Source organism: Lissotriton helveticus, chromosome 3_1 (assembly GCF_964261635.1).
Source record: "Lissotriton helveticus chromosome 3_1, aLisHel1.1, whole genome shotgun sequence".
Lineage (NCBI taxonomy): Eukaryota > Metazoa > Chordata > Amphibia > Caudata > Salamandridae > Lissotriton > Lissotriton helveticus.
Genome location: NC_136061.1, coordinates 1,809,325,248 through 1,809,350,584, shown reverse-complemented (window position 1 = coordinate 1,809,350,584; position 25,337 = coordinate 1,809,325,248). Strand labels below are relative to the sequence as shown.

The following is a 25,337-nucleotide window of genomic DNA, read 5'->3' as shown; positions in this document are numbered from 1 at the left end:
TAGGCGACTTTATCTCAGCTATGGATTTAAAGGACGCATACTTTAACGTTCCAATACACCCTGCGCAGCGCAAATACCTCAGGTTTGTGGTAGCGTGTTTGGAGTAAACAACCGCACCCAGGGTTTTCACAGAATGCTTGGCAGTAGTCACAGCCCATCTAAGAAGACAACATATTCACTGGCTCATAAAGGCCAGATCGCACAACAGCTGTCTACGACACACACAAAAAACTGTGCAATTGCTCCACGAGCTAGGTTTCACATTAAATCTGTCCAAATCCCATCTCCAACCATCCACGTCTCAAGCATATCTAGGAGCTACTGAAAACAAACAAAAAGCTCTAGCATACCCAACTCCAGCCAGAGTCTGGAATATACAAACCCTGATGTCTCAGTTTCAGCCTCAGCAATCGCTGCCAGCTCGAGTGTTCATGCAGTTACTGGGAATGATGGTGTCTTGCATTTTTATAGTCCCCTACGCAAGACTTCAAATGCGTCCCCTACAGGAATGCTTAGCACGTCAGTGGAACCAAGCTCACTGTCAGTTATCAGATCTAGTGTTTGTAGACGGCTGCACCCATCCATCTCTGCAGTGGTGGAACACACAAAACCTTTAAAAAGGGCGGCCCTTAGCGACTCGGTTCCTAAGATAGTACTGACAGCAGACGCATCACTGACAGGTTGGGGAGCGCATCTCCAAAACCACACAATTCAGGGCATTTGGAGCTTGCAGCAGAAACAGCTTCATGTAAATCAGCTGCTAGCGATTTTTCTGGCACTGAAAGCATTTTAAGTTCTGTAGTACTCAAGACAGTCCTGATTCGTACAGACAACATGACAGCCTTGTACTACATACAAAAACATGGAGGGACACACTCTCTCCAGCTGTCACGGCCAGCACAGACCATCTTGAAATGGGCCATACATCTCAAAATATATCTCCTAGCAGAACACCTTCCAGAAGTAGACCATCAGATGGCAGATTTGCTCAGTCGTCAGACACAGCAAATCCACGAATGGTCAATACACCCTCAAGTTCTCCTCCCATTCTTCCAAATGAGGGGATTCCCACACATAGACCTGTTCGCCACACATCTGAACGCAAAAAAGCCGGAACTTCGCGTCCAGGTATCCACACCCATTGTCCAAAGCCAATGCACTCTGGATGAATTGGTTGGGGATATCTGCTTACGCTTTTCCGCCTCTCCCACTCGTTCCATTAGTGGTTCAGAAATGTAAACAAGCATCCCTGACGCTAATCCTAGTTGCTCCCACATGGGCACGTCAACCTTGGTTCACAACCCTATTGGAACTCTCAGTAGTTCCTCACCAAAAATTACGTCTTCAAACAGAGCCATGGAGACATAAGACATCAAGACCCCTGTCAACTCCATCTGGTGATCTGGCTCCTGAAGTCTTAGAGTTTGGCTATCTTAATCTACCGCCAGACTGCATGAATATTATCAAAGAGGCTAGATGTCCTACCACAAGAGCCAGCTATGCAGCAAGTGGAAGCAGTGTGTGATATACTGTAATACCAACCACATCAACCTGCTTGATGCTTCTGTACAAAACATTGTATGTTGTTTGTTACATCTGCAACGTTCTAATTTAGCGTATACATCCATACGCTTACATCTGGCTGCAGTAGCTGCATACCTCCAGAATAGACAACATCTATCTCTTTTTAGAGTGCCTGCTATCAAAGCCTTTATGGAGAGATTCAAGAGTCATTCCCCAGAGACGTCCACCTGCTCCAGTGTGGAATCTCAACATTGTTCTCATCAGACTAATGGGTCCACCCTTTGAGCCATTGCACGAATGTGAACTGCAATTTCTCACATGGAAAGCTGCTTTCCTTGTTGCGATCACATCACTCAGAAGATTGGGTGAGCTTCAGTCATTAACTATAGAAGAACCCGTTTTACAAATGCCCCAAAATAAAGTGGTTCTTCGGACTAATCCTAAATTCCTTCCTAAAGTCAATTCTGCTTTTCTTATCAATCAATCTTTTGAGTTACTTGTGTTATTCCCTCAACCAGATTCAGTGGCAGAACGTGCTCTACACACATTGGATGTGAAAATAGCATTGCTTTATTACATAGAAAGGACAAAACCTTTCAGTAACACAAATCAACTATTTGTCGCTTTTGCTCCACCACACAAAGGCAATCCCATATCAAAATCAGGTATTGCAAGGTGGATAGTCCAGTGCATTCAAATATGCTATGCAAAAGCAAAACAAACGTTAACAGTTCCCCCTAGAGCACACTCTACACGTAAACTGGGGCCGTCTATGGCATTCTTAGGAAATATACCCATAGATGACATATGCAAAGCTGCCACATGGTCTACACCTCACGTTCACTGTTAATGTTAATATGAATTTATTGAGCGCTCGTACGCCCAGGGGCTTCATGGCGCTATAGGAAGGAACAAAACGCACCAGTTACAAGTAGAAATAAGGCGGCTCAACAATATGCCTGGGAGAAAAGCCAGGTTTTAAGGGAATGTCTGAAACTCAAGATGTTGTCGCTCAGTTTTAGTTGAAGAGGAAGAGAGTTCCAGAAGGTGGCTGCAAGATGGTCAAAACAGCAGCCTCCGAGACGCTTCCTCTTAAAAGAGGGGACGGTCAGAAGGGATTTGTGAGTAGACCTGAGATTGCGGGAAGGGTCATATCTGTTAAATAGAGCTCTTATAAACTGAGGGCCAGAGTCATGTAGGGACTTAAATAAAATACACCCAGTTTTGAAAGCTACTCGCTGCTCAACAGGCAGCCAGTGAAGCTGTTTCAACCCTAATCTGACAGACTGCCTTTTAGATAGATTCAGAATAAGTCTGGCTGCCTGGTTTTGAGCCAGCTGGAGGCGTTTTAACTCTCCAGCTTGGAGCCCAAGGTAAAGGCTGTTGGAGAAGTCTAATCTAGACAGGACCAGGGAAATGACGATCTGAGTAAGGGCAGCCGGAGAAAAAAAACAGGCAATTTTCTTAATTTTCTTCAGTTGAAAGAAGCAGGATGACACAACTGCGCCTACCTGTCTTTTCAAGGAGAGATCCTCGCTGATAAAAATTCCCAAGCTCTTAACTGAAGATGACTTGGACGGAGGGGCTCCCATGCTAGATGGCCAAAAGCTAGGGTTCCAACTAAGTACACTCTGCCCAGGCAAGACCAATTCAGTCTTGCCTGGGTTAAGTTTCAAATGATTGCAGCTCATCCAACTCAGGATATGAGACATGGTATTTTGAAAATCTTCCACTGAGTCCTTGGTGTTTAGAGGGAAGATGAGCTGCAAATCATCTGCATAGTTGAAGATGGTAACTTTCGCTTTCCTGAGAGAGTACAGAAGGGGGCGTAAATATAAATTGAAAAGCAGAGGTGACAATGAAGAGCCCTGAGGTACTCCGCAGGTGGTAGGTATAGTGGGAGCAGTAAAGGGACCCAATCTAACAGATTGAGTACGGCCAGTAATGAATGAGCGGATCCAGCTCAGCGCAGGGCCCCTGAGACCTGCCTGCTCGACACGGTTGACCAAGATGGTGTAGTCAACCGTGTCGAACGCAGCCGAAAGGTCCAGTAGCACCAGGGCCTGGTGGATCCCCTCATCCGCGTTCCGCCTCAAAGTATTCTGCACCAAAAGAATAAATGACTCAGTTGAATGGCATGGGCGGAAACCCGCCTGGTTGGGTGCAAGATACTCTGATTCTTCAACAAATTTGGAGATACTGTCACAGACGTGAGCCTCCAATAATTTGGCACAGTAAGGCAGCAGTGATATGGGCCTATAGTTGAGCGGATCCAGCGGGTTAGCTCCGACTTTTTTTATCAAGGGAATAAGGAGGGCTTTTTTAAGGTTGTCAGGGACTTTACCCTGTGAGAGAGATCCATTCAGCATGGAAAGCATGCCTTCAGGAATAGTAGTTCCCACCTCTCTCAAAATATGTGGGGGGCAAATATCGTCGGGTGAGCCTGATTTGACCCTGGCAAAAAGCTTAGATAGAGTGGCGACGTCAATAAGGGGAAAGGATTCCAGGAATAAAGGATTATAGTAGATGTCAGCCAGAAGGGGGGGAGATGGAGTAGTGAGGATACTTTGTTTTATAGTGCAGATTTTGTTAAAGAAAAACGAGTTTAGTGAATTGCAAAGGTCCTGGGTGGGGACCACAGATTGGGACGTTCTATCACTGCCACTAAGGCTCTCCACGATGTTAAACAGTTCTTTTGATTTATTGCGGGAATTAAGGATTTTTTCCGAAAAATAAACTAAACACTATTGTGTAGATGTGTTAGCAAGACAAAAAGCTAGAGTGGGCCAGGCAGTTTTAATTACACTATTTCATACCACTTCAACAGATACAGGTTAGCCACTGCTTTGGGAGATAACTGCTATGTAGTCTTTGCACAGCATATGATCTACAGCTCATATGCCTCGAACGGAAAATGCTACTTACCCAGTATGCATCTGTTCTTGGCATATAGAGCTGTAGAGTCACATGCGCCCACCCGCCTCCCCGGGTACCTTAACCTGTTGCAGTAACATCTTACTTAGATACATGCATTCATGGGCATCTCCTTTTACTACTCTTACTAACTCCATTATCACCCTCTGCGGGAAAACAATCTAACAATGGAGTTGATGCCCATGCACACTATCACCGAAAGGAGGAGTCCCCTACCTCGCGACTGGAAAAGACTTCTTCGAAGAAAAACAAAGTGCAAACATCTGGACCCAACACCAGATGGCGATCTATGCACAGCATATGACTACAGCTCTATATGCCAAGAACAGTTGCATACTGGGTAAGAAGCCTTTTCCTTTCTGATAGGTACATAATCTTCCCACCAATTCCTCACCCCCCCTCCTTTTTTAACTGATGGGTTAGTGCTGATAATAAGAGCCCAAGTTATACAAATGTTCTTAACTGTTGCTTTTGCCTTTTTTTAAAGATTAGTTTCTCTCTGCATGAGGCAGTTGGGCGCAGAAGAAGTGCAACGAGCTGACACTGACCTGCTTTAAGTAGCTGACTTAGCATATGCTGTCATATCTAGTGTGGGTGAAGCTGCAAGTGTAGTTGCATGAGGCAACCTGGTGGTGTTGTAGAGCTAATGCTGGGTAAAACTTTTTCCAGTTCCTGTCTGGCACCTGGAGGATGTTCTTAAGGTGTGGAATCCGTGGAAAGATAAAGTGTGCACCTGAAATATCTTCAGCCATCAAAGTTATGGTAATCCTGGATACAGCATTGTGAGTTTATCGAATACATAATGTGCAGCCGTAATGTATGTACTTGAGTTAAGATTGATAGGCCTATCCCTTCAGTTCATTCTGTTGACTATTCAAGTATACACAAGGATAAAAGGCAGACACACGCACAGCAAATACTTAGAAGATATTGAAATGGGTTAGTAACTGTGAAGTCCTGATTGTCTATTATTTTTCAGAGCCGTCACAAATGGCTGCTTTGAACAAGAATATCTTATTATGGAGCAAAAAAATTCTAGATCTCTTTGCAACAAATCAAAGTGAAATGCTGTAGCTTTGGACATTGGTAAATCAGAAAATCTTGATGGAGGAAGTATTTACTACATATTGATCAGTTGATTTTTTCTGCACTATTTTCCACTTTCCCTTGATATTCTCTGAGCATGTCTATCCGGTTCAGTTGTTGCAAATTCAAGGTATTGGGTTAATTCCATCAAATTTGGAACCCTAAACTGTATTGTATGTAATTGGGGGTGGGGTCGCACACTACTCACACACCAGCGGTATCGCCCCTAAGGACTGTGGTCAATGTAGTTACGTGTTCCGCGATGCATCTTCTTTCGATTATCTGCTATCTTCGCTATCTTAGCCATCCCTGGACACGTGTTTCGGGGTATCACCCCTCGTCAGCAGGGATAGGCCGTGTTCTGGGGTTGCCGGTGGCTGCCATATATCTGCCAGGTTTAGTACCACTCAGGCGCGCAGGTGCGGGGTCCCAGGCTCGTCAGCCAACTGCTCGAGGGAGCTTTAACATTACAATTGGGGGTGGGGTCGCACACTACTCACACACCAGCGGTATCACCCCTAAGGACTGTGGTCAATGTAGTTACGTGTTCCGCGATGCATCTTCTTTCGATTATCTGCTATCTTCGCTATCTTAGCCATCCCTGGACACGTGTTTCGGGGTATCACCCCTCGTCAGCAGGGATAGGCCGTGTTCTGGGGTTGCCGGTGGCTGCCATATATCTGCCAGGTTTAGTACCACTCAGGCGCGCAGGTGCGGGGTCCCAGGCTCGTCAGCCAACTGCTCGAGGGAGCTTTAACATTACAATTGGGGGTGGGGTCGCACACTACTCACACACCAGCGGTATCGCCCCTAAGGACTGTGGTCAATGTAGTTACGTGTTCCGCGATGCATCTTCTTTCGATTATCTGCTATCTTCGCTATCTTAGCCATCCCTGGACACGTGTTTCGGGGTATCACCCCTCGTCAGCAGGGATAGGCCGTGTTCTGGGGTTGCCGGTGGCTGCCATATATCTGCCAGGTTTAGTACCACTCAGGCGCGCAGGTGCGGGGTCCCAGGCTCGTCAGCCAACTGCTCGAGGGAGCTTTAACATTACAATTGGGGGTGGGGCGACACCGCCGGTGTGTGAGTAGTGTGCGACCCCACCCCCATTTGTAACTGTATTGTATGTAGTTTTGATTCCTGAATACACAAAGCTTTAACTTGATTGTTTGAAATAAGTATGAGATGATACTATATCTGCATACTGATTTCTAAATCTCACAACTTGGGGGCTCATTACGATGGCGGGCGGACTTGGTCCGCACGCCACTGTAGCGGTGTTTATGACCGCCCGCCAGACATGCGGCGGTCCCATCACTGCGATTAGGGTGTGCCCGCCATATTGGCGGGCGCATCTGTTGCGGGCGGTGTTGCTGGCTGCAGCACCGACTGCAATTTTAAAGGTGCTTGCACCGCATTTCCTTGCACCACGTGGCTCTTGGTGCATGGAAATGTAGGAGGGTACCATAGGTACCCCCAGTGCAGCAACACCTCCCCCCCCTGCCCCCCCCATCAAGGGGGTCCCGCAACGGGCCCCCAAACTCAATCCCTGCCAGCCTTGCAATGGTGGCATCGCCGCCATGGACAGGCCTCTTCAAACCCACATCCTTATACGGCGGATGGTGCCTACTAGGCACCACCACCATATTAGTGGCCCTGCTCCGTCCACCAGGCAATCGGTGCGATTGCCTCAGGCAAAAAAGCGTCGGACGGACTTTTCGGACGGACCCACTGCCATCCTAATTTGGCTGTGGGGAAATCACTATGTGATTGCGGAAGGACTGCCACTGGCGGTCCTTCCGCCATCATAGACTATTGTCTTTGAATAATTTCTAACTGGGTTATTTTGTGGGATTAACACATGATTCTTTTTTCCGAAAATAAGATGCCTCTATTTATCTTTTGTTTTGTCTAACCATAGGCGATCAAGCTATTGAATGCATGATACTTGCATGCTTGTTTTCAAGGTAAAAACCATTTGTGTGTTTCTTTGCTTTGCATAATGGAGTGGACTGTGCCCTGGCATTAACCCACATAAACTAAAACTGAAGAATGGAATCTTTTTTACACGTTATATTTCGCACCAGTATGTACTTAATATATACTTAATAGACTTTCCACCATGCCCCGTTTCATCTTTAAGTAGGGCGGCCAAGCCTTTCTTTTTTCTGCATGGCAGGGCTCACCCACCTCTATTTTTATTAATTTTGAAGAGACTTTAATACTCACTGCTGCACCCGGTTTACGAGTGCTGCACTCTGTCTACATGTTTTTAGTGAATGTGCCACACAGCCCATCGCTCCCACACTGCATAGGTTTATCCAGGCAATGGACGAGAGTGCTAAGGATCTCAGTCGGTTGACAATGGTACTGCAGTTTATGGAAACACCAAGGGAAGACTTCAATTGCAATTTGCATAACCACAATTTCTACAATCCCACTGTAATTCATATTAATTTTTAGGAATAATGGCTGTTGTAATCTTATTAAATATTATATCATGTTTACTACTCGCGCTGTTTAAGGTCAGCGTGTGATGGTTGCCCTAATATTTTTCAGTAACAGTGCTTATGGCTAGTTGGAGAAACAGTGATACTGTATGCTTAATCATTAGCCTGGTCTTGTCATTAAATTGACACTGGGTTTCACCAACACTTAGTGTGACACTGAAGACCAAAGTCTAACCAATGTTTACTGGGCGTTCCACATAGAAGGAAACCTATCACGGTGGGTAAAAAAGAGGAGAGATTTCACAATGAAATAGTAGAAACTACTGTGGAATTTGTAGCCAATCTATCTTGCTATGGAGGTTTCAATTTAGTTGTTTCTTTATTTTAGCAGTAGGAGAGGCTTTTGGGTTCACTTTAAAAATGCTTCCTTCATACAACATTGACCAGCAAGGTCCTAACTTAATTACTTGCTGAGTCCATTCCAGGAGAGGTGAGCAGGGCACATTGAATAGGGGCAGGTTGTGTCATGCAGCTAATCTGGATTTTTTATTACGCCTCACTTTCATTCTCTTGAAAGCACTTTTTTATCCTAAAACATTTTGTGTATTTTGTAGCAGCCAATCTTATATAGTGAGTAATTAAAGTTTAAAATAATAACTTATGTTCCCAGTGCTTTGTAACGGACCAGACTGGGGCGCTGTAGCACGTAAAATACACTAGTCACTATTCTCCAGTACACTTAGCACAATTTAATTCAGTGACACTCTGGTGCAGTGCATTAACAAATACTGGTTGGCGAAAGTCTGACAGTGCCTTTCCCAATGATTAACTTAACTTGCATTTAATTTTCTTTAAAGCCGGGCATTATTATATATGTAGGTACTTAAATGTAAAGGACCAAAGAAATGCTCAAAGAGCTCCTATCTCCCACTCTGTTGTCTACTTCCATCTCAATATGTTTACACAGAGCTTTCCTAGTAAAATGTATGGCACATTTGTACTCCATAAAGCAGAACTCTTGTGAAGCTTACTTTAAAAAGCTCCTAATTAAAGATCTGGTACAGTAAAAAAAAGATTGGGAAAATGGCATGTTTGTTTTTCCTCATCGCATATTCCCTTTGAAATAGTCACTCTGAGTTGCTAAGCAGAACGGAGGAGGTCACGCTGCCACATTGTTTAGGCTCAGAGTGCGCCCATTACTTTTTTTTTAACTCTTTTTATTACACAATAAGAAACATTACAACAAAATAAAGAAAAGGTAAGTCTCAGGCGAAAGCGTACGATATCAACTCAGGGGTCTAAATGGCACAATACAGAATCTAACAGATGACAATTAACACTGGGGTCAAGGGGATTCCTGCGCTTCTAGGTCAGGCTCCGGCATGGGCGGCTCGCAAAGTCCCCCGCGGTAACTGTTCCAAGCTCCCCAGATCTTCCCCCATTTCCGCGGACAACCCCTGGCCACATATACTGATCTTTCTTGGAACATGCACCAGTCAAGGTCTTCCATCCACTTGCCCACTCGAGGCGGGTGACTAGCGCACCAAAGCTGAGCTATATTACGCTTGGCCACCATATATGCTAGCGTAACCCACTGCTTTTGGTACGCATTCAAATCAGTCGGCTCCCACACTTTCAACAAACATCTCCGAGCCTCAGGCCGCACCTCCACCCCCAACACCTCTCTCAACATATCATGAATCTTTGACCAATACATCTGTATCACTTCACAGTGCCAGAGGATATGCATCAGGGTACCCACGTCTCCACACCCTCTCCGACAGTCTCCACTCTCAGCTCTCCCCATTCGCACCAGGCGCGGCCCGGTAATGTAGGACCTATGCAATACCTTCAGCTGTACCAATCGAAGCCGCATCTGGATAGCAACTACTCTGAGGGATGACACCGCCTCCGTCCAATCTTCATCATCCAGCTCTGACCCATCCGCACTCCACTGAGTCCTGATCTTCAACAGCGGGTACTCAGTTATTAACCAACTTCCTATATGTCAATGAGATTACCTTCTCTGGAAGATGTCCGTCCAGTACCCGGTCCTCGAGAGAAGACGCCTCCGGGAGCACTGTGCCCCTGGGGACGTGTGCGGCAAGAGCGCGCCTCACCTGCAGATATCGGAAGTATTCGTTCTGGTGCAGACTATATTGTTTGACCAGGGAGTCGAACGTATGTATAGAGTCTTTACCCCACACAGCCTTAATATGGGTAATACCTATAAGGTCCCACCTATCGAACCCCTTGGTCTTCCACAGACTGCCCAACCTCTCAGAATTGAACAAGGGGGTAGCAAGCGTCAATCTGCCCTCCCACCCAAGACATTTAGTGGCAGCATGCCATACTTGTACAGCATGAGCAGTCGGACCAGTCAACAGAAACCTCCCTGGCTTAGAGTAGAAACCTCTGTCTATCATTCCACCCGGGGCTAATGACCGATCCATCGCATAATGACCGATCCATCGAATAGCCCGGATCTCCAGGGAGTCCGTAGATTATGTGGTTTACCGCAGCTAATTGCGAGGCCCAGTAGTACTTCCGCAAGCCCAATCTCGCCATCATACCACGGGAGAGTCAATTTATTGAAAGCGATACGGGCCCCGCCGTTCCACAGGAACTGCCTCTGCAGGGCCTCAATCTCCTTGAAATACTCTGTCGGCACCGGGTCCATCGAATTCTGCACAGCATACAAAAACCGAGGCAACGCCATCATCTTAAATAGAGTGGCACTGCCGAGGAAAGAAAGCGGAAGGGCACTCGAGCGCTCCACATCTTTCCTGCACCTGGCCAGCGGGGAGGCCAGGTTGTAATCGTACCGCAACTTAGGGTCAAGCGTGATAAATATACCCAAATACTTAAATCCTGTAGTCTCAATGTGGATAGGGCACGTCTCCGGGATTAACGGCGGGTCTCCGGATAATACAAACATCACTGATTTAGTCCAGTTAATGGCTAACCCAGAATACCTCCCAAAAACAGCCAGCACATCAAGGAAGTTATGAAAAGAGGCCCCAGGGCTGGTGAGATAAAGGAGCACATCGTCAGCGTATAGCGAGAACTTGTCCTCCCAGGTAGGTGTCTACCGCAAGCCGCGTATAGTAATTTCCCATCTGACCCAGGCAGCCAACGATTCCATCGCAAGAGCGAAGAGTAACGGAGACAGCGGGCAACCCTGTCTGGTGCCCCTCCCCAGGGAGAAATCCCTGGATTTACAGTTAATTACGACCACCCTCGCGAGGGGGTTCGCATACAATAAGTGCACCCAACCGATAAACCCACTTCCAAAGCCTAGCTTTGTCAATACTGCAAACAAATAGTGCCGCTCCACTCTATCAAAGGCCATCGGGGGGTCCAAGGACACCAGGACTGCCTGTTCCTGCAGCCACAGGGACCCTCCAAGAACACCATGCAGCCTACGCAGGTTTAGCACCGTGTTCCGGCGCGGCGTGAACCCGGATTGATCTGGGTGTATCAAAGTCGTGATCACCTTAACTAATCTAGTTGCCAACAGTTTCGCCAGTATTTTGGGCTCCGCGTTGAGAAGCGATATGGGCCTATAAGAGGAACAGGATGTCTTTAGTTTGCCTACTTTGTGCAGGACTACTATGTTTGCCACACGCTGGTCGTATGGGAGTTCCCCTCTCTCTCTACTTTCCACGAACATGGCGCGCAGGTGAGGGGCGAGCTTACTGGCGTTCAATTTGTACATTTTGATAGGTATCCCATTAGGACCCGTCGCCTTGCCGGACTTAACCTGCCTAATCGCCTGTGCAATTTCGTCATCGAGAGCGCCGAATCAAGATAACGCATAGCGTCATCTGATAGGCGTGGCATAATTATATCCCGAATAATGTCGCTGTTGTCCCTTTCTGTAAAGTCGCTACCCGCCGTGTACACCTTCTAGTAATAGTCAGAGAATTCATCCGCTACGGCCTGTGGGTCGGTGACCCTACTCGACCCCAGCCCCTCTAGCTCCGGCACCAGTCTAGACGCCTGCTCCCCATGCTCAAGCCAAGCAATTAACTTGCCTGCCTTATCGCCATGCTCGTATATGCGGCTCTGGACAGCATTATGCTGGGCCACTGCGCGATACCTAACAAGAAGTCTATATTCCTCCTCACGGAGTCTCAGCAGATGAAGGTCAGACGGCCCGTGCGACCCAGCCACCCTCTCTTCCAAAAGCAAGACCTCTGCCTCCTTTTTAGCCACTTCCGCCTGCCCCTCCTTCCTTTTCCTCAACACCAGGGATAGTACCTCACCTCTAGCTACCGTTTGATATGCTTCCCAGAGGGATTGGGCAGAATCTACTGACCCCTCGTTCTCCCGGAAGTATCGGTCCGACATCTTGAGCACCTCCTTCTTTATCAATGGGTCCTTAAACCGCCAAGCCCCTATTGGCGCCACTCTGCCTTCAGTCGACAACTCGAGATCGAGGCTGAGCCACAGAGGGGAGTGATCTGAAATTCACCTGCCAAGATATTTAATTTCGTGGATCCTGGACACCAGAGCCGCCGGAAGCAGCACATAGTCCAGCCGTAATAGGCTGCCATGAGCTGTCGAAACCTGGGTGTAATGTGCAGATGCCGGATGGCGCACCCGCCAACCGTCCACCAGCCCCAGGAAATCAGAAAGCCATCTCTGTGCCGGTGCGAGCACCCGGGGATGGGCTACGGTCCATCTCCCCATCTAAGACAGAGTGAAAGTCCCCACCCAACACCAGATCACCAAGGGGTAGCGTTAGGAAGATAGTAGTGAGGTCTCGGAAGGTCTCAGTCTGTAGGCCAGGCGGCACATAAATGGACAGGAGTGTGATCGTCTGGCCTCCCACCCGCCCCGAGACTCCCGCATATCTGCCCCTCTGATCAATCCAAGTTGACTGTACTGACAATGGAAAGGAGTTCTTGACCAGGATCCCAACTCCCCTGGAACCGGACGTTAATCCTGCATGCACCACCAGCTTATATCCTCCATTGTGAAGGGCCATGCCTTTATTACCAACCAGGTGCGTCTCTTGAAGCAGGACTACATCCGGGGAATGTCGCCTGAAAAGTTGCCCAACCATCCCCCTCGTGATCTTATCACCTAGACCGTTCACGTTCCAACTCAACACACACATCCCCGACCCTCGACTACACCGTGCCGCCGTACCCATGTGAAAGACATGTCAACAACTTTTTGTCGCCTGAGACTAAATAATAATAACTGAATAAACCACACACACTCATCTTCAATCCCCACGTCCATCTCTCCCCCCCACCCTGCACCTTTGCTCTCGGCTATCGCCAACCCCCAACTCGCAGTGTGCCTGTCGCCCCATACTCTAACTAACCGACTATCTAAAAGTAGATCTAAGGAGGAGTTCGGTGTCCCACCGTCCCGCACATCACATCGATCTCAACTCCCCTTGCAAAAGAACATAATTACAATGATACCCCCTTGCTGACCCCCACCCCCGCAAGATTACGCTCCACAGAAGTCAACAGTACTTATCATTCCTGTTCTTGCGAGCCCTCTCCCTCTTCTCCACTCCGTCTCTGAGAGTCTCCTTTGGAGGAAAGGCTCTCCACCCAGTCTGAGGCTATTTCAGGGTTATCAAAAAAAATACTTTTCCCCAGTCTCAACACGCAATTTGGCAGGAAACATCATAGCATATTTAAACCCTTTCTCACGAAGTCGCTTCTTCACTCCGAGAAAGTTCTGCCGCTTCCGCTGAACCGCCTGGGTGAAGTCTGGGAAAAAGTTAAGGGTGGAGTTCTCATACCTCAAAGGGTCCCCAGATCTGGAGGCTTGCAGGATGGCGTATCTGTCTCTGAAGTTGAGCACCCTCGCAATCATCGGCTGAGGTGGAGCCCTGGGCCGCGGCCGTCCCCCCGGAATCCTGTGCGCTCGCTCCACCATGAAGAAGTTTCCCAACCCCTTCGGTTTCAGGTGGTTGAGGATGATGTCCTCCACAAACAAATCATGTGCCTGACCCTTGGCCTTCTCCGGAACACCGATGATGCGCACATTGTTCCTCCGGGCCCTCCCTTCGTATTCGTCCAGCTTACGGCTCGCCTGCTCGCCGGAGGCTTTAATGTTCTGCACCTCCTGCTGCAGTTGCGCTACGTCGTCTGTCAAACTCTCCGTCTTGATATCCAACGACTTCACACTCTCACTCGTCTTTGTAAGATCGGCTCGGATTAGGTTGACCTCGATGGTCACAGTGTCCAACTTGTGGTCTAAGGACTCCATCTTTTGACCTAGGGAAGTTTTAACCCCGTCTATTGCTGCCATCACATCCAGTAATGTAGGCTCTGACGCCGGTACTGAGGCCCCTACACCCCCGTCCTGCGGCTTCCCGGAACCTGTGGGGGAACCCCTAGGTTGCGTATAGCGATCCAGTTTATTCGATTGGACAGGTCGGGACCCCCTGGAGGATTTAGACTGCTGTTTCTCTGTCTCCGGTCTAGTCGCCATCTCACCATTGGTTTAGGGTCCGGCCACACAACGTTTCCACGTTCAACAGTTAGCAGGTGCTGTGGTCATCACAGGTAGAGAATCTGGGCATCTCTCGGATTCTAGCCAATATCGAAGCCGCTGGGTCCGCGCATACAGAGCCATATGGCCAGCCGGGTTCTCAGCGATCCTGACGTGCCGCGGCCGGCACAACCACCTCCACCGGCCTGCATAGCAGCCACACGAGTAGATCGCCACCTCTGCCGCACCGCAGCCAGGTACCAGTCGACCTCCAACGATCAGGCACTGAATCCAGGTTCAAACCCTGCCAGCCGCTCCGCGATCCATGCAGCCGAACAACAACCGCAGCCGCGTCCTCAGGTCCAACGTCCACCTCTGCAGGCGTACCTGGTATTCAAGGGGTCAGCGTCTCACCCTCCAGCCCCAGCCGCCGAGCAATAAGAGACCCTCCAGATGAGCCCTCCAGGGACAGTCTGGTGTCCCCCGCAAACTTCGCAGGGCTCAGCTGCCTCTTCCGGCCCCTACGCCGCATCCACACTCCCTGTGAGCACATGCGGGAGAGAGGGTATCCTCACTCACCATGGGGAGGCAGTTTCAGCCGCCAGGGGACCGCACCCCAAGGCCCCGCCACCACTCAGGAGTTTTGGGGCGTCTCTCCAGTCCACCAGGAGTCTGTCGCCGCAATAAGGGAGATAAAGGGGGGGTCGTCCCGCCCCTAGTACACGGCCGACGGGAAGGCCGAAGTCCAAGCAGGCTCTGGGCGCGATCGGTCGCGGGCGCTGAATCGAACCAGAGACTTCCGGTTCTTGGGCCCGCTATTGTTCACTTTCAGCCGGGGTCTATATTTACTCAAGACCCAGGCTCCAACGATCTGCAGGCCCAATTCCCGCCGACGATGTCACTCGGCCCCCCCTGCGTCGGAATCGGCCGCGGAATGCAGCCACCAGCACCGCTTCACCGGAGCTTCAATTCTCTGACCACCAATGCCAGGATGGGTGCCAGGATGGTATCTGTGGCGGCGGGGGACTCGGGAGCCCCGAGCTCACGCGGCCATCTTCGGACGCGCGCGAAGCTCCTCCCGCGCCCTTTACTTTTATTTCTTGCTCATTCGTAATACGCTCACTGTCCTCCTTTTTATTTAGTTCCAGAATGACCATAATGGATTAGTAAACAAGAGGCACCAACACTGTCAACTGACTTTAATTTATGCTTGGTAGTAATAGGACCAGTATATGATAGATGGTTTACCACAAACTTTATTGTCTTTAATGGCTAATGTAATGGATAATATGATGCATAAGGTCCCAAAGGCGAGACCTTTTGGCTATGCCATTGCTTGTTCTCTATTCAAACCTTAGATACCACTCTATGATCCAAAACTGTAGGAGAAAAAAATGCTTGGGTGTCTCTAAAGTTTTAAATGTTGCCTTGGGGCTGGTTCTGCACCACATAGACATTCACCGGGTATGCCATGTATGATTGAAATTATTCAAGGCCTGTTAGTCTGTGAAAGCGATCAATGGGAGATCTGTAGTTATAGGTAAGCAACTTAAGTTTCATCCAGCTTAACAGAAGTATAGTGAAAATCATGGTTTTATGAGACTAGTTTAGACTCCACCATGTTTTGAATTGGCTTTGAGTTGAGGAGTCAAGTTTATTGAGCATTATTATCTTTTTATAGGAGGTTTGTGTGTTCATTGAAAAATAACCAAAGCCAAACAAACCATTCAAATCCTGCTAGTTTAATGTAACACACTAAATGTTTTCCATCACTTACAAACTATGCTAGTGCTCATTTATATCTTTATCCTGTTTCTTCTTAAAGCATAAAATATGTCTTGTGATATTTGCGCGCCAAAGTGGTAACTTTCTATAGTAATATGTACCTCTATATCCTTCTTGTTAAAAATAAGAAATAAATTAAATGAATGCCATAATTAAATTACAATGTATACCAATAGGGGAGAAAATGACATACCTACCTTTAGACCTGCTTTTATCTTTTTACAATAGCTTTCAAGCTATTCAGTATTGCATGTTAACTTTTTAAGGGTTGCTGTATGGTTTAGGTCTAGCTGTGATTAGCCTTTACGCTTTAAGGACACTTACTTGTCACTGTGATAACATGAATATGGTTTAAATATGATTTGTGTATATTTCTTTGTATTTTAGGGGGCTGTGATGGATGTTTTCATTGCATTTGAAATAATTTTTACCAACAGTATTGTATTTTAATGGTGCTCGGCGATGCCCCCTGCACATATCGGCCAATGAAGGCCAAATTGCATTGTTGTCGTATGTATCAGATAGAGATTCTTTTAATCGTATTAGTTTGACTTTTATGGTTTTCTTGGAAAAATACGAATAAAGTATTGACTGAATGACATACCTACCCTTTGAAATTAGTATTAATGATCCCGCCCGGGTCACTGTTTGTCAATAACTGTTTATTTACAAATTTGTAATCATTTGTTTGTACCTTTTTTTTACCATAGGATGATGATTTTGAGTTTACTGGAAGTCATCTCACTGTGCGGAATGGATATTCATGTGTACCAGTAGCTTTGGCAGAAGGCTTAGACATTAAGTTAAATACAGCAGTTCGACAAGTTCGGTACACAAGCTCTGGTAATTTATTTTAATTATTTCCATAAATCATTAAATGCATTGATATGGCATCCTTCATTACAAATTATGTAAATTTGTCAGAAAAATGATAAGTGCATTTCAAATAATTTTACATTTTCCATCCCAACCTATTTATACAACTGCTAGTTATTATTCTTTATAAATGTTATGATAGTCATACGTGGCCCTTTCAACACTAGCAAATGTTACCAGATTGCAATACTGATAGTAAGGAGTCATCCTGCACATTCATTTTAAGGGAATGATGGTAGGAAATGTTTCACCACTGTTCTTGAATAACATTAATGTTCGAGGCATATGAGCTGTAGATCGTACACTTGTGCATAGATCGACATCTGGTGTTGCAGTTGGATGTTTGCACTTTGTTTTTGTCTTGGACGAAGTCTTTTGTAGTCACGAGGTAGGTGACTCCTCCTTAGGACGATAATGCGCGTGGGCATCGACTCTATCGCCAGATTGTTTTTTTCCACCATCGGGTTTTGATGTGTATTGCTGCGCTCCGGTATCGTCTTCGAACCTTTTTGACGCGCAATCATTCCCCTCAAAGTTGTTGCTTTAATCACGGGTTTCTTCTTCTACGCGCATCGCAGAAATCCAGCAACTTCGATCTAGAGCTTCGATGCGGACTACAAGGCCTACCCGCGCCAATCACGAAAGCAGTTGATGGAACGGACTCCATTTAAAAAATGCTCCAGGCGTGGTGCTAAATTTCCACACACAGATCTACACGAGGTTTGTAATCTGTGCCCATCAGCTAGAGCATTAAGAAAGCAGCTGCGAGGCCTGTCGATCATTCGCATAGAAGAAAACGATTTGTGACGGTCTGGCTCGACGTCACGAGATGAGATTCAGCACTAGCCCGGTGCCGGACATCTTCCGAGAACAGGGGGACCCTCATCAGGGCTGAACAAAAGGAAGAAATCTCCGTGTCTGAAGCTGACAACTCCGACATGGAGGAAGACTCTCACATCACTCTAGGTCAACAAACTGTGAGTAACAAGCCCCAAGTCACCAAAAAACACATAGAGGCTCCGGTACTACTTTTGCCCTCGGGAAACACTAAAAACATGGTTCAGATGCTCCACCCTCCGTCCCGGCTATCAAACCAAAAGACAAAGCCTCTAGCTAGGGATCGAGCCGTCCCCTCGGTACCGAAGCACCATCTCCGGTACCGAAAACCAAATCCAAGCATGGAACCGATGCCTCGATACCGGCACCAAAGTCATCTTCGGCACCGCAAGACTCCGACCTGAAATCTCATAAACCAAAGATTTTGTAACTGGCAATAATTAAACCCAAATCTTCGGAGCCGAAACCCAAAGATAAGCCTTCGGATCCAAAACCTAAAGACAAACCTTCGGAACCAAAAGGTACGAAAGACAGACCTTCGGAGCATAAACATGCACCAAAGGATTTGGAACCGGAAAAACAGACTACCCGTAAAATACCCTCTGAAACGCCCAAAGAGAAGGAATTACCACCTAAAGAACTTTCTTTACAAGAACCAATGGATCCCAAGCAAAAGAAACTGCATATTGATCCAACAACTGGACATCTTGTAGCAACCCTTCCTAAGAAACAAAAACAGGACATTTCAGAGGAACACCATATACCTCCCAAAAATAGGAAGGAGAGGAGTACTAAAGCCTCTCCCCCTTACATACCTACCTCTCCTCCACCTATTGATCCTAATTTACTAATATCTCCATATAACTCATGACCACCTCATTTCTCCCCTGACCCTCAAGGAGATAATGACACAGTTGAAGATCCTGATAGGGATAGGGACAAGGGCTAGGATGGGGATAATGACCATCACACCAAACCACAAGACTCAGATCCATGGGACGACTATGATAAAGACCCAGACAATAGTAATGATCCGGACCTATATCCCTCCAGAGCATCACCACCCGATGATAATATAGGATTCGCACAGCTTATCAATAGGGCTGCTCTATATCATAGGGTATAATTACACACTGACCCATTAGAGGAGGATTTCCTCATGGAAACTTTTGCTCCATCCCAAAAATCTACTAATACATTGCCAATGTTAAAAGGCATGCTAAAGCATACTAATGAAGTATTAAAGCTTATAGACGCGTCAGGCAAACGAATTGCGTCACAAGCCTCTAATAGTTGGCGTATTGCCAATGCGCAAGCTTTCCTAGCATGCTATAACAGAGCGCATTATGAAGTCGTTTCTGCCTTCCACCCTAACCAGTCTGTAGAACTCCCAGTGTTTTTCCCTCTACCAGACTCAGTAGCAGAACTGGACGTAAAAAGAGCAATACTTTACTACATTGAAAGAAAAAAACCTTTAGAAAGACTAAACAACTTTTTGTGGCTTTCTCCCCACCTCATAAAGGCAATCCTATCTCTAAAACAGGGATTACAAGGTGGATTGTTAAATGCATCCAAATATGCTATGCTAAAGCCAAACACACCTTAATCATTCCTCCTAGAGCTCACTCCATACGTAAACTAGGGGCATTCATGGCATTCTTAGGGAACATTCCCTTAGATGACATCTGCAAAGCAGCAACTTGGTCTACACCACACACGTTCACAAAACACTATTGTGTAGAGACGTGCAAGCAAAACAACAAGCTAGTGTGGGCCAGGCTGTATTAAAAACCCTTTTTCAAACCACTGCAACAGATGCAGGTAGCCACCGCTAAGGAGGTAACCTCTGTGTAGTCTATGCACAAGTATACGATCTATAGCTCATATGCCTCAAACAGAAAATGCTACTTACCAGTATGAATCTGCTCTCGGCATGTAGAGCTGTAGATTCGAATATGCCAACCTGCCTCCCCGGATACCTCTATCTGTTCCAGTACCATCTTACTTGGATACATTACACATGGACATCCTATTCTATTTCTTACTAACTCCATCATAACCCTCCATGGCAAAACAGTCTGGAGATGGAGTTGATGCCCATGCGCACTATCGTCCTAAGGAGGAGTCACCTACCTCGTGACTACAAAAGACTTCTTCCAAGACAAAAACAAAGTGCAAACATCCGAGCCCTACACCAGATGGCAACCTATGCACAAGTATACAAATCTGCAGCTCTACATGCCAAGAACAGATGCATACTGGTAAGTAGCATTTTCCTTTTATAAATGGCAAGTTGAAGTCTGGTGTTTTGTAGGTGAAGAACTCTAGGAGTACATGTCTCATGTACTGCTCTGTCTAACACTATTCCTGACAACCCTACGTCCTAACCATTAAACCAAGACGTTGATGGTACTGTGTCAGCTAACATGACCTGTAGTTTACAATTGAAGGGTTGCAGAACATATGGATTTGATACATTTGCATTTCTCACTGTTAAAATAGGTAAGATACTACAGGTGCTGTATCATGATGCAGTCTACTGCACTGCACCAGCGCACAAGGGGTCTGCGTGCTATGCATGTTTTGAGAACAGCAAAGGTTGGAAACACACATGCCTTGAATATGAAATTAATGATTTATGCTGTAGATACACATGCTTTGCATAGGTCTGCTATCTATTGTTGGGCTTGGAAGATGAAGATTATTTTTGTTCCTAGACGTTTTCTTCGAGTCATGTGTGACTCCTCCTTTTGGTAATATGGTAATACTGTGCATGGTGATCAACGCCATTGTCAGATTTCTTTTTTTCTGCTGTTTGGTTCGGATGCCATCTCTTGCACTCCGGTTCGAGACTCCTTTGGGCTTCCTTGGGTTCTCTAGCAGTTCCTAAAACCACTCAACAGTATTGTCTCGACCCCTTAGTTTCATTGCATCCGAGCAACCACCCATCTGCGTAGTAAGTCTTTGGCTCGCTTCTTCAGCCCATGGGCCACGCCCGGCTGGGCCTCCTTTCTTCACTCCAACATCCTTTGGAGAATGACCTGCTAACTGAATGAAGTCCTTTTCGTTTTTGTCTGCAGTGTTGCTCTAAGTATCACCATAGGGACCAACACTCCATTTCTAATCTATCCCTTTCGCCCGATCGAGAGGAAAGCTGTGAGGCCTGCAAGTCTTTTAGATCAATCCATGATTCCCTATTGCCTATTCCAAGTCTAAATCTGATCAGGACTCTGCAACCCTTCAGCTCGCACAGAAGCATCGGACAGTGAGTACTTTTACACCTGATCCAAAGCCCAAGGCATCGTCTCAAACCGAGAAAACTGCTCATGGTCCGCCACTGCCAAAAGGGCATTGCGTGCACCAAAAAACTGACTCTGGAGCCCCGCACTCCAGCTCAGCTCCAAAGGTTCGGCCTGCAGCAGGGGCATCCACCTCCTCGACCTCTGGGTCTACAACCCCTCATGAATTGGTCTCGGCACCAAAATAAGAACATACATTTTTTAATCTGACCACAGCTCCAACTAAATTGAAGCTTGCTCCACCAAAATGCTTAATTTTTGGACCAAAACCTCCACCTGAGCCGATCTCTATCTAATGCAGGAACGGCTCCACCTGAAGCAAAAAAACACTCAAGAATCAGCCTGAAACAAAGAAAATAGTGCTCCAACCAACAAAACCTCACTCTTCTAAAAATGTTATCTTTTAGAGAGGCTTTGGACGTTCCTCTACAGCCTCCGAAGAAGGATGCTCCCACTAGCCCATTACACACCCCTATTCCAACTTCACCGAATCCACAAACGGCACCCCCATCATCTACTCCACCACCACACTCACCACATTTATCTGAGGCAGGAGACTTGTCTCCTCACTCACCCATTGCAGAGGATGATAGGGCTATACCACAAAACATATACACTGGTGATGTTTGAGGTGACTATGATGTTGAACCATAAGGGGATACTGACCCTGATCTTTATCCCACACGTCCATCTCCACCTGCTGATGATTCTGCATATCAGAAATTAATTTCAAGTACAGCAGCTTTCCATCAGTGCCCCTTATATAAAGATACAATAAAGGAGGATTTTCTTTTCTAAACCCTTCCAAATGCTCAAAGGGGGGCCCAATACCTACCACTCCTTAAGGGTATGATACTTCACACCGAGGACATTTTTAAAGACCCAATCAAAGATAGAATTATAACACCATGTATTGACAAGAAATACAAGGCTGCACCACCAAACCCTATGTATTTTAGAGGTCAGTTAACCTCAGACTCTCTGGTAGTCTCTAATGCAAGAAAGAGGGCTAACTCCCAAACATCAGGAGATGCCCCACCCCCAGACAAAGAGTCTAAACTAATAGATGCTGCCGGAAAATGTGTAGCTGCACGAGCTGCTAAGCATTGGCCCATAGCCAACAGCCAGGCTCTATTAGATAGCTATAACAGAGCCCACTGGGACAAAATTGAGGCACTTTTTCAACACCTCCCAGGGGAACACATGAAAATGGGGCAGGAAATTGTTATTGAGGGAAATCACATAGTTATAAATACTAGTGTCCTGTTACATAGGCATGCATGGCTCTTTGTTTCAGAAATTAAACCTGAGGTACAACAAGCAATTTTAAACCTACCTTTTGAAAAGAAACATCTTTTCAGCCCTCAAATGGACACAGCACTTGAGAAAATGATAAAAAGACACAGAAGTCACAAAACCAATGGGGGCTGTACAAATAAAGCACATACTGTGGTTCTTTTCGTAGGTGCAAGATCTACCACCTCAGATAACACTGGATCAACATACAAAAACCAGGGACAAACCTCCACTCAAAAAACTGTATAGAGAGGTTCCTACACGGGGACACAATTGTTAAGGAAGGGATCACGGGAACAATACCCATACCTCAAATACCAAGCAATGACTTCCTTACCATTCTCCCAGACCACTTAACACCTGTCGGGCCGTCTTCAAAAATGTTACCCCTATTTGGAAATCGGTCACAGCAGATTAATGGGTGTTTGATAATGTCCAACATGGTTATTGTCTTGAGCTCTTTACAGCTCCTCCAAATATCCCACCTCACAAAGACAAACTGTCCACTCAAAGTCATAAGCTCTTACCGCAAGAAATAATAGCTCTACTACAAAAAGGAGCAATAGAACCAGTAAAAAACTGTTTCAGGGGGCAAGAGTATGCTCACTATACTTCCTTATTCCCAAAAAAGATGGGTCACGACCCATTCTCGATCTTAAACCCCTTAATCATTGCATCATACCTGAACACTTCCATATGGTCATACTTCAGGAGATCATTCCTTTGCTACAGAAAGGAGATTTCATGGCTGCCCGTTGGACTTAAATGACACCTGCTGCCACATACCTATTCATCCCCCACACAGAAAATATCTGAGATTTCAATACCAAGGAAACCATTATCATTTCAAGGTTCTTCCTTTTGGCATTGTCATTGCACCAAGTATATTCACAAAGTGCCTAGCAGTAGTGGCAGCACATCTATGCAGACAAAACACACATCTTTCCATATTTAGATGACTGTTTAATAAAAGCATACAGCCTCATCATTTGCAAACAAAATGCTCAACAAACCCTAACCTTACTACAGCAACTAGGGGTCACCATCAACCTGTAAAAGTCACATCTACAACCAGCTACCATACTGTCATACCTAGGAGCCATGCTCTACACACACTCTGTATTGGCATACCAAAATGCAGACAGAATACACAGCATAGTAACATTAATTCTACAATTTCAAACAGGAAGTCAAATCCCAGCCAGAACATTTCTGCAACTTCTAAGCATGATTTAATTTCAATAGTTCCACATGCCAGACTGCACAAGACCTCTCCAAGAATGTCTCTCTCAGCAACGGACCCAGTCACTGGGTCAGCTTCACAATCAAGTGGTGGTAGATAGCTGCACACATCACTCTCTGCAATGTTGGAATCCACAGAATGTATCCAAGGGGCAGTCGTTTCAAGACCCAGTTCCACAGATAATTCTCACAGCAGATGCCTCCCTGACTGGTTGGGGCGTACATCTCCAAAGCCTCACAATTCAAGGGATATGGGGCTCCAAGCACAGGAATCTCCATGTCGATCACCTAGAGCTGCAAGCTGTTCATTTAACAGTGAATGCCTTGCTACTTAACCTACAACACAAAGTTGTCCTAATTCAAACAGACAATAAAACAACTATGTATTAAATACCAAAACAGTGGTGGACGTATTCTCTCCAAATGTCTCAGCACAGAAAAGCTGGAGATTAGCAATACATCAGAACATTCATCTTGTAGCAGACCATGTCCTGGGGGCAAGCAATACATCAGAACATTCATCTTGTAGCAGACCATGTCCTGGGGGCAAGCAATCTAATCACAGACTTTCTAAGTAGGACGCTGCAACAAGTCCACAAATGGGAACTCCTCCCTATGTTCCTTCTATCATACTTTAAAAAATATGGGTTCCCACAAATTGATCTGTTCGCAACAGAACACATTACAAAATGCCCAGACTTCGCGGGTATCCACACCAACTATCCAAGTGCAATGCTCTATGGATGAACTGGTCAGGAATATTTGCATATACTTTTCCTCCTCTTCCACTACTTCCATTAGTGGCCAGGAAACTCAGAAAAACATCCCTTATAATGATACTTATACCTCTAATAGGTACTCGCCAACGATGGTTTTCAACACTGAACTATCCCTAAATCCACACGAGAAGCTTCACCTCAAACCGGGCCTTCTCACACAACCAAGAAACATGAACACATCCCATTCAAAGGAAACTAATCTTGCAAAGTCTTAGAATTTGTTTACTTAAACTTACCACAGGAAAGTATGGTCATTCTTGAAGAAGCTTGCAAACCTAACACAATGCAATATTATGCAGCTAAAAGAATAGATTTGGTATATTCTGTTAGAAACAACACATCAACCCTCTTAATGCAAAAGTACAGATAATACTTATGTTCAAGGCATATGAGCTGCAGATTGTACACTTTGCATAGATCGCCATCTGGTGTTGGGCTCGGATGATTGCATGTTGTTTTTGTCTTCGAAGAAGTCTTGCAGCCACGAGACCAGTGACTCCTCCTTCGGTGTACAGTGCGCATGGGGTTCGGCTCCATGGTTAGATTGTTTTTTTCCGCCATCGGGTTCGGATGAAACTTGCTGCGCTCCGGTTCGGAACAGTTTCCAGACCCCTTTGACGTGCAAATACATTCACCAACGGTATTGTTTCGATCGCGTGCCTTCGAAGCGCTCCTCGAAAGCTTCCATCACTCTTTGCCGCCTGCAAACCTTGATGCAGGCTGTTGGGCCTACCCGCGCCGATATAGACTGACGTCGATGGAA

The 25,337-nt window shown here is 46.3% G+C and overlaps 1 protein-coding gene across 3 annotated transcripts in view; it reads left to right on the top strand.

Annotated features, from left to right (window-relative positions):
- The window catches only part of KDM1A (lysine demethylase 1A), a 1,206,177-nt gene that overhangs the window by 784,071 nt on the left and 396,769 nt on the right, over positions 1 to 25,337 (top strand). For all 3 annotated transcript variants that reach the window (XM_078682705.1, XM_078682704.1, XM_078682706.1), the window contains exon 14: positions 16,956 to 17,088. In XM_078682705.1, coding sequence (XP_078538831.1) covers positions 16,956 to 17,088 — 133 coding nt within the window. The remainder of the gene's footprint in view (positions 1 to 16,955; positions 17,089 to 25,337) is intronic.